The sequence below is a fragment of the Crinia signifera genome, chromosome 1 (genome assembly GCF_055691185.1).
Source record: "Crinia signifera chromosome 1, ASM5569118v1, whole genome shotgun sequence".
NCBI lineage: Eukaryota > Metazoa > Chordata > Amphibia > Anura > Myobatrachidae > Crinia > Crinia signifera.
In genome coordinates this window covers 268235866-268246493 of record NC_139217.1, presented here as the reverse complement: position 1 = coordinate 268246493, position 10628 = coordinate 268235866, and the positions used below count along the sequence as shown (strand labels likewise).

The window sequence follows — 10628 nt, the reverse complement described above, 5'->3', positions numbered from 1 at the left end:
CCAGGTTTTCAACGTACGGCACCGTAATGAAATCGTATCGCATCGGATTCGGTACGCGATGATGTACGATGGCATACGATGCTATCCGATCCGATTTCATTTTAAATCGGATCGCATCGCATGCGGTGACGCGATCAACCCCGATTTTTACATTGGAATCAATGTTAAATGGTCCCTGAGACCCGATTTTACATTGATTTCAATGTAATAACCCCGCAAACCCACGATTTGTATAGGAAACCCCCCCCTGATGGTTTAAAATGCGCCTCCATTGTTAACGCCACCCCAGTATTGACGTCAACCCGAAGCGTGGCGAGCGGCGGCGGTATGCGTCCTCCGACTTTTTCATACCCCCACTATCCACGTCGGCGTGGAGTTGAGAATAGAATAGTGTGGCGAGCGCAGCGAGCCACCGAGCCCGAAGCGTGGCGAGCGCAGCGGATACCTGTGAAGCCCGCGAGGGGACACGGATACCTGTGAAGTATCCGCGGCCGCTCGCCACGCTTCGGGCTCAGTGGCTCGCTGCGCTCGCCACACTATTCTATTCTCAACTCCACGCCGACGTGGATAGTGGGGGTATGAAAAAGTCGGAGGATGCGTACCGCTGCGCTCGCCACGCTTCGGGTTGACGTCAATACTGGGGTGGCGTTAACAATGGAGGCGCATTTTAAACCATCAGGGGGGGTTTCCTAGATATCCTATGGGCCAAACATAAAAGTGGGGAAAAAATCGGATCGCATCGCATCGCATCGTTCAATATCGTGTATGTGCATTTGTGGTATCCGATGCGATGCGATCCGATTTTTATACGGAGAATAGCATGGTGCGCAATTAACGTAGCGGGCGCCCAGATAGGAAACAAGTACCGAAAAATAATTTTATCTCACAAAACTCTCTGCAAGTTTGATCCTATATGAGTGCGTACCATTCCTATTGTCACTGTACTTACAATTCACTCACGTGTTTCTGTAAATATTCTACTGTTTGCTTATTACCTTGGGCTTAGCACTGTTTGTAGTAAGTGGTTTTACGTTTTTGATACTTATTTTTTTGTAGTTATTGTGATTTCCCTCAATATGTGAATATGGGCCTTGGGGTACTTTTTAAAAGTAAAAATTGCCTCACAAGATGCAATTTTGCTCTTATGGAATGGAATAGACAGCATCTACAGGCCACTCCAATTGGATACTAAGATAAATGTTCCAGCTGACACACAGCTGCATATGCATTGCATTAGAAAACAATGGGCCTCCCAAGCTAGTCCAATCAGTACAGAGGTAACTGACACACCCACCCCTCGTCATCATCGCACACCCACTGTCCCATTGGCTGACTCCTAGATAAAAACCCAGCACTTGCCAGACAGGATTAGGATACTGAGGAAGCGGGACCTCCGCGAAACAGCTGTCTATCCCACACCCTGCTTACACCTTTAACCACTGAGGGGGAACCAGACTCCTCACTACTGCTCTCAGGCCTTGAGCAAAAGAGATCCTGGGATTTCTCTTCGGCAGATTGACACTCTTTCTGGCAGCAATCGGGCAACAATCTGAGTGGTGGTAATACCCTAATTTAGGGGCCTTTTTCTTAAAATAACAAATATTTGTGATCACCATTTTTCTTTATCTGCCAGAATATACGATATGCCATGTACTAAAGTGTAAGCTTTGGAATATACACTATAGAGTCAGAAATTTATTTATATTCATTTGTGCCTCCCCTGCCGGGAGAGAAATCTTATGAGATATTATTTGCATGTATATGTATACGCTTTCTTGAGAGACAGATTATCAAGTTTTGAGACTGCTTTATTTGTTTGCTGATTTTTCTGCACCTCACAGAGTAGGAAGAGTGAGGCACATTAGCCAGTCGATAAAAAATGACAACAGATTAATCTTTGTCTCTATATATATATATATATATTTTTCAAAAGAACAGACTTTTCCTATCTATGATTCTTTTTCCTCCTTTTTCTTATCTGTGGGGATCTTTCGAATTGCACTTAAAGGTGCAGTGCACCGCTCATCGCCCACCAATACTGTAAAGCAAGTGGGAGAAAGCAGCGTGTACAGACACCCAAAAATGCGATACACTTGCCCTTAATCTGTACACTTTCAGGGTATAAACCTCATTGATTGAGGGTAGACATCCCTGCAAGGGCACTGCCAACCAGGGAGTCACCCACTCTTAACAGTGAGGGACTAATATCCTAATTTCATTTCACACCCAAAATCTGCAACTGTCACACGGGCAGACTCGCTCAATTGTAAGGACTGGTAGAGCCAGCCCGGTAAGAACAATCAGCAGCAGTCACCGTGGTAACAAACAACCTGCAGGGGTGTACTTACACTAGCTCGGTCCTACTCTTTATTTTATTTTATAATTTCTGGTGTTCTACATACCAATTCTTGGTTATATGAAAAATTACTCTCTCAAGAAAAGCGCACTTACTCTTCTAATTCCTGAACCCCAATTTTCAGATAAAAGGGATCACCCTGATTATTCTTTGTAAAAGAATATAGATAAGAGATTAGGCCTGATAAGCATGAGATAAATATCATTGGTGTAAGATCAATACAATAAAATATTCGCGGTCCACTCCATACACTGTGGTACCTCTACCCCCCTAAAATATTTTTATGTGTGATTGGTAGATACCAACTCACAATAATCTTAGAACTCATATTAAAATAGAGTTCAAAAGGAGGAAAATAAAACTCCTTGTATGTTCAATGTGTGTTCGTCCTGTCATGTTATTGAGACAAAAATAGTTTTAATGAATATATAATTAAACGTTAAGTTTTAAATTCAAAGTGTGCCCCCAAAAAAAGAGAGTACTTTCTCTTTTCTCTTGTTTGTACTTTTTAAAAGTAGTCCTTGATTAAATAAATACATAAACATTAAATGTTTTCAACTTAAACTGATTTTTTTCTTTGTTTTTATATAACATTAATAACTTGATCAAATATAAAAGCACAACAAAGTGTACTCAAAAACAAAGTGTACTCAAAAACAAAGTGCAATCAGAAAAACAAAGTGCAACCAGAGCAACAAAGTGCAACCATTAAACAATGTGAAAATAACATTGGGGAAAACCTAAACTGAAGTTGTAGGGTAGAGGGGACCAGAGGAGGGATCTCTAAATCAATATTGTGGCAGTAGTGGGGGAAGAAAACTTAACTCTAGGGCCATTTGGTATACCAGGGGTAACAATAAAATTAATTCTATTTTATTTTTTATACCCCCAAAGGCTGTCATCTGCATACTGTAAAAATAATAACTTTGACAGCATCTTCCCCTTTAATCTGTTCCGTGTTTTGCTTTTAATTTCTCCAGCCTTGGAGAATAGCCGCTCTGATGGAACTGAAGTTGCCACAGTTGACAGGTATTTTTTTGCCAGGTTACATAGGCCAGGGTATGTTCTTTCATGCTCTTTCCAAAAAGTAAGGGGATTATCAGTGAGGTTCAACAACGGAGCACCTGAAACAAAGTTTGGAAAACAATATTGCAACTTGCAATTCCTCTCTGCTGCATTCAGATGGGTAGACACTGGAGCGACCAACAATCGTGCTGATATCCAGGGACATTTTATACATCACGATTATCGGTACACACTGCAGAGTTTAATAAACAACCAATCACTTGTTCCATCTTTCACTAATATGTTTTGCCTCTGCATTTGTTATCAGGTTTAATGTGCAGCACATCAAACCTGACAACCTCCCAAGAGACCAAGGGAGCGTACCTATCGGGTATATACACTGCTCAATATGCACAACATACAATTTTGTCATTATGATTCGGCCAATCATAACAATGTCGCTCCAGTGTGTACCCAGCTTAACTTCATATAATTATGTTTAAAAGACTTACCAAAATACAGAACCATTTCCTGTGGCATCCCTGATGAACTTACAGCCATCTCGCGTTGCTGTTTGCTGAATAGCATAGTCAATGATTGTGGGTTTTCAACATCTGAAATACATACAAATAATTACATTTTAGAGTTTATTTTGAATGTGCTTAAACAATTAAAGCTTTACAGCTAATAATAGGCCTGATTCATGCATTGCAAGTAAAAGATTGAGTGCATGTGCCTGATATGCATTACACATGCATCCTGCTGGTCACCCATTGGAGAACTATGCAATTCAGATAGGAATTCCTCAATGGTGAAAGGGGGAGGCATGAGTTGACAGCGTCAAGAGATGCAGCTCCTCAACAGCCAAATACCATTAGACATTCTGAGCAACCATAGAGTTGGTCATAACTCAAATGGGATGACCTATGTCTGTTTGAAGTTATACCATTGTGTGCACCATGCAGGTAAGAGCTGCAGCTGATTGTTGTATCATCCCAGCTGCTGCAGCATTGCAAGCAAGCCATGCAATCACATGTGGTGTCCTACAGCTCCCTAGTCCCGACCCCTTCAGCATTGTTCATTCCTGCTGTCAGTGACTAGAAGTCCACCGCCCCACACTGGGCAAATTAATGTCTGGAAACAGGCCTGGCTGCGACAATAATCACGACTGCTATTTTAATATTTAAGTCATTTAAATCAGACTCATTGTTATTAGGCATTTTACATATACTGTATAGCTAAAATATTTGTGTATGCATAGTAAAAGTATCTATCTTACCTTCAGTCTCTGATCCAGAATTCGAGTCACTTCTTCTGGAACTCTGCATAGTACTGAGCAGAAATTGCTTTAAGTATGTGATTTGTTTGGTCAATGCGCAGTGATCTTTGAAATATTCTTTCTTGAAGCGGGGGTCTAATAGGGTGGCAACTGCTAATAAGAAAACACCCTCTGAGTGGCCGAATCATTTCCTCATCTCGTTCAAAGCTTCATTTAAAACTGCAATCCCAATCTCCTTGTTTGGGTGGAGATTCTGAAGACTGTCCGTTATCAGAGAAATGAGCGGTATCACCATACTGCTTGTAAGGTACTGCTCCCCACTCATCATTTTCGTTGCCTCCTCAAATGGTGATAGCATTTTAACCAATTCGGTAACATCCTCTAATTCACAAGCTGTCAACATGGAAGGAGCACTTGGGTGTCTATTTGTAATGTCATTTATGTAAGGTCGAAGTTCTATCAGGCGTTGAAACATGTAATAGGTTGAATTCCATCTTGTTGGGACGGATTGAATTAGCTTCAATTCAGTTACCTTTCGGAGTCACTGGCCGCAAGATAACTCTGCATTTGATTATCACTCCATATATCGGTGGTAAAGGTATAATTTTTGTGCTGTTGTAGTCGTTCCCTCATGAGTTGACTGATGGTGTCATATTTTTCAGCCACTTGTCTTTTTATTTTGTTCCTGTTTGGAATTGTGTAGTGGGGAAACCACGTATTTAAATTTTTTTGACACCAATGTGCTAGACTATTTGAAATGGCTGGCTGTCTTTGCATACAATGTATACAATTGACTGTGTCAGTTTTCGGTTGTCATCGCCACCTAATTTAAATGACTCTACTTTTTTAAAGGCACGCATTATTGGATTTTGAAATGGCAGCTGTATTTCTGTATGTGTCTCTGGCTGCTGTGCAGAGTGTGATGCCTGTTCTGTTACACTTGAAGAAGCTTCTTCATCTGAGAGGTAGATTGGTGTTGAACATTCTGAGACTGGGGAGGTGACGGATGTGCTGGTGCTAGTGCCACTAACCAGTCTAATTTTGCCTGATGAACCAGGAACAGGAGTCTGACTCTGTGGCAGCACATGGGGATGTTTACTTTCAAGGTGGCACTTTAAATTGGAAGTGTTGCCACTAGTTTTAATTTTTTTGCCACAAAAACGACAAGTTCCTGATTTGTCAGGATTTTTATCGAAATACTTCCAAAGATTACTTCTTGGAGGAGCCATTATAATCAAAAAAATATTTCACTACATATATAGCTAAATATATATATATATATATATATATATATATATATATATATATATATATATATATATATATATACAGTTAGCTGACAATCTCTGACTAACACTGCACTGATTATGGCATAGTGGTTGCTGCCTGGTAATCCTAATGCAGAGTTTTAATTAATGTTATACATACTTGCCTACCTGACCCTCTCCATGCTGGAGAAAATGTTCTGTTCCTGGACATCCCTGGTAATGTATGATTGCCCTCACCTGTGGTGACACACCTTTCTTATCAGTAACCTAGCTCCTCACAGGTGATGGCAATCACACATTACCAGGGAAAGCCAGGAACAAAGCATGTTCTCCCTCATGGAGAGGGTCAGGTAGGCAAGTATGATGTTATATGCAACTGACATTCACAACTTTCTGTAGCTAGTTGTACTAGTGTGTACTTATAGCTTGCCTGAGCTGATATAAAATAGTTCAGTGACGTCACTTTCTCCTCCTCTCTGTCTGAATCCTCCTGAGCTCTGCGCAGCCTCTGTGTCTGTGAAATTTTCTCTTTTTTCTGCTGTGTGAGTGACTGCTGCTGCTGGGTGAGGTCTGTGCTCTGATTGGCTCTCTGAGTCAGTGAGAGCCAATCAGAGCTAGCAGTGGGCCCTGTTGCCTAGCAGCTGCAGCAACCATAGAGAGGGAGAGGGCAGAGGGGAGATGGGAGAGGGTAGGGGACTTAGCAGGCTTATCATGTCTGAAGCTGAGAGAAAGTCAGACAGGATCCAACGAACCTAGGAAGTTTCCCTGACACAGACACCGCAGCCAGGGGAGCCATAGCTTTTGGGAATTACAAAAAATAAGCCACCATCGGTACACCATCGAATGATTATCAATCGATGGTGACAAACATCGGAAGGTCACCATTAAATGACAAAAACACTAACATCGAAAGAAAAAAATCGATGTTTCGGAAACATCGACCATCTATGTCCATCCCTATCTAGTAGTACCGTATGTAATAAAAACTGTGTATTAATGTTTTGAGTTGTCGCCATGCCTGGGACCAGTCACGAAAGCTGAGTGCTTATAGAGGTGCTAATTGTTTTTCAGCTTTTCTACCAGAAAATAGCCATGTGGGTGTTGAGGAATAATTTAACACTAAGAAACGGGTAACTGCTCTCCCCTGGTAATACGCACATGCAGGGCCGGATTATAATGGGGCACAAGGGGTCAGTGCCCCTGGGCCCCCCTCTAGCTAGGGGCCCCCTGTAGTTGGCATGTATTTTTTTAGCTAAAGGTTTTGTGCATGGGAGTGGGGTAGTGCTGCAGCTTCACCTATCTGCCAATGTGACAATGATTAATGGTGCTGAGCATTGGAAGCCAAGTGTGCAGTGCATTACTGGGAGTTGACTGGTCAAGTCCCATGACACTTTGCACCAGAGGGCAGAGGCTGAGACGTTTGTGCTGAGCTCTGATTGGTGGAGCTCATTACATGCTTCTCAGGCCCATGGATAAGAGCAGCAGCAGCCTAGTCATGTGAGGGTTTTTAATCAGAGGCCGCACTGGGACTGTGAGGTTTCCTACAGAGTAAAGGCCCCCATACATTAGGCCGACTTGTCCTTAAGAAAAGTCGGACCCAATTCTCCTGTGAGCCGCCCGGGAGCTCCCCGGGAGGCTCACACACAATTTGGCACTTGATGAGCCAAATTTGACATGTGATAAATCGCTTGCGATTTATCACATGTCGGGGCGCAGGGGGCGGGCGGTGAGGGGCAGGGGGCGGCGGTGCTCTCATCAGGGGGAGCAGTGGGGCAGGCAGCGGGTCCCTGAGTGCCGGGGAGTGCTGAACTGGCCGGGCGGTGATGTTCATATATATCAGCAGCGCTGCGGGAGTCGGGAGGGGACGTGGTGCCGGGTGCGGCGAGTGCTGCTGGCTGACCTGGCCGGGCATGTGATAACAAATAGCAGCAGCGGGGACGGGACGCGCAGTGGTGGCTATTCGATTTTTTAAATAATTGTCAAATGACCGGCCGTTCTCTGATTGGCTGAGAGCTCAGAGAACGGCCGGTCATTTGACAGGTATTTTAAAAATCGAATAGCCGCCACTGCGCGTCCCGTCCCTGCTGCTGCTATTTGTAATCACATGCCCGGCCAGGTCAGCCAGCAGCACTCGCCGCACCCGGCACCCAGCACCACGTCCCCTCCCGACTCCCGCAGCGCTGCTGATATAAATGAACATCACCGCCCGGCCAGGTCAGCACTCCCCGCCGCTCAGGGACCCGCTGCCCGCCCCACTGCTCCCCCGGTGTCTGCATGCATATGCCTTTCAGGTGGGCAGGCATATGCATACAGGGAGGTCGGACGTGATCGTATGTACTGACCGTCCGACCTCCCTGATGCGCACGGGACCGCGCATCGGATCAGATATCACACACCTGCGATTTTGGGCCAATTTCACCTGATTATCGGCACAAAGTGCCGAAATCGGATGAAATCGTCCCAAAATCGGATAGTGTATGGGGGCCTTAAGGTGCAGAGGGACAAACACAGGCTTTTCATGTGGTATGTATGTATGTATATATGTGTGTGAGTACATTTCTATATATATATATATATCTATCCCTTGAAGTTACCCATTGACCAAGTTTATACTGCCTTTACTCTGTGTTTTGACAGTGTAATATTCCCCCATGCAGTTTGCGGCCAGTAATGACAAGTGCAAGGGGGCCCCCCTGTATAAAGTGCCCCGGGCCCCCCGAAGGCTTAATCTTGCACTGCGCACATGCACATTAGAAAGTGTTTTTTCTCATTCCATTCTTCTGCTCCACCTTGCTGGGGACAGGTCTGATTACATAGATCTAGGGTTACCACCAGTGGCGTAACTACATACTGTATCCATCGCCCCCCGCCAGGAATTTTGGGCAACCCACCGCGCAACCCACCGCATAACTTAACACCCCCCCCCCCCCCCCCCAGAAAAAATGAACACCTTCCTTACCCCGTTGCCGCCGGCGCCGCTGCCCCTACCCCGGACACGTAGATCTGTCGGCCGGGTCCCTGGCTCTCCCATCTCCGGCAGCAGTGCTAATATAATAAGTGACACTTAGAAAATGGCTGCCCCCATAATGCAGACAGTTTTTGAGGATGCTAGAGGAGGCGGCGGCCTCCTCTAGCAACCTTAAAAACAGTCTGCTGTATGGGGGCAGCCATTTTCCGAGTGTCACTTATTATATTAGCAATGCAGCCGGAGCCGGGAGAGCTGGGGTCCCGACAGATCTGCGTGGTTAGAGGCAGCGGCGCCGGCGGCAACGGGGTAAGGAGGGGGGAGGGCAGGAGTCGGGACCCGACAGAAGGTAACTATAGTCCCTCAGACCCCCCCCCCCCCCCGGCGCCCACACCTTCTTAGCGCCTCCCCGCCACCGCGGGGCTGCTAGACTATAGTTACCCCACTGGTTGCCACCTTAAGCTGGGTACACATATACAATCGTTGGTCGTTCTTCCGTTCTGGGACGAACGGCCGTTTGATTGTATAGGTGTGTACGCTGTCCCGACTCCCTCTGTACGATCGATATACGGCCAAAATTGGTCTTGTCCGTCCATACTCGGTCCGTCGAAGGTTCAGTGCTGTTTAATATTCATCCGATAGGACGGGCCCATATCTGAACAAAAGTGCAGTGTGTACACACGTTCGATGGATATGCTGGTCGTTCTTGCAATTATACTGGCAAAGCTGGAATGCCCATGTGGGCGTTCCGTAGCTGCATGATCTCTCCTACAGCACAAGAAGCGTTCACCTCTCACCATGCATATTTAAAGCAGTGTTGCAAGTAAGGGGGTACGGCGTAGTACGGAGTACCTGTAAGAAATATGTTGCAGTTACGTAGTACCACTTACCCCCTGACCCACTGTCAATTCTATTTTTCTTTAAAGTTCTAATATAATGTATCCGCAGCTCGCCCACTCAGCGTTATGATTGGTGCTGTATGTAGCTACCGGCTACTGCTGATTTAACCTGTCACACTGACAGGCATCAGCGGCGCCGACAGCATGAAGAGCAGGCTCCACAATTGTAAGCACAAGCTGCCCGGCTCTCCCCCAAGCAAGAGCCAACCCACCCCCCAGTCATTCCTCGTTTATCATTCCCTGTCTCCTGATGCCATGCTACTATTGTCGTTTAGTCACTCCTCTAGCTTTGTGTGACCACGCCCCCTCATGACACATGGCCATGCCCATTTTTGGAGGAGGTTATCAGTACCACCAAGAAATAAATTCTACTTGCACCACTGATTTAAAGAAATAATCATAATGTACATGCACCCCATCTTTATATCAGGTCGCCATTTCTGTCCCGGGATGCAGTTAAAATCCTGGCGGTCGGGATCCCGGCGTTCAGAATCCCGACGCGGGAATCCCGACCGCCGAAATGCCGACACATTCTCCCTCCTGGGGTGTCCACGACACCCCTGGAGGGAGAATAAATTAGTGTGCCGAGCGTAGCGAGGCACCGGGCCCGCTGCGTGGCGAGCCCGCAAGGGGGGGCGATCCACGTCCCCCCCCCTTGTCGGCATTTCGGCTGTCGGGATTCTGGCGTCGGGATTCTGAACGCCGGGATCCCGACCGCCGGGATTCAATACTGAATCCATCTGTCCCTAGTCACCCTGCCAGCTGCTATAAAGACGGGGGAAAGCATCTACAGTCAGCCGGCAGGGTGACTATGGACAGATACAACAAACTGCTATAAAGATGGGGTATGCGACTA

General features: G+C 45.8%; 1 protein-coding gene across 2 annotated transcripts; it reads right to left on the bottom strand.

The window, feature by feature from the left end:
• Positions 1-2972: 2972 nt before the first annotated feature.
• LOC146028322 (zinc finger BED domain-containing protein 4-like) lies at positions 2973-6473 on the bottom strand. 2 transcript variants are annotated; one of them, XM_083158305.1, is made up of 3 exons: positions 4641-5901; positions 3874-3975; positions 2973-3480 (listed from the first exon to the last, which is right to left on the bottom strand). In XM_083158305.1, the coding sequence occupies exons 1-3, from the start codon at positions 4687-4689 to the stop codon at positions 3230-3232; spliced, it is 402 nt and encodes a 133-aa protein (XP_083014431.1). In that variant the 5' UTR covers positions 4690-5901; the 3' UTR covers positions 2973-3229. The 2 variants fall into 2 exon arrangements, 1 of the variants encoding a protein (XP_083014431.1); XR_014455212.1 differs by lacking the exon at positions 4641-5901 and adding an exon at positions 6339-6473 and having other exon boundaries at positions 2977-3480.
• Between the last annotated feature and the right edge of the window lie 4155 nt (positions 6474-10628).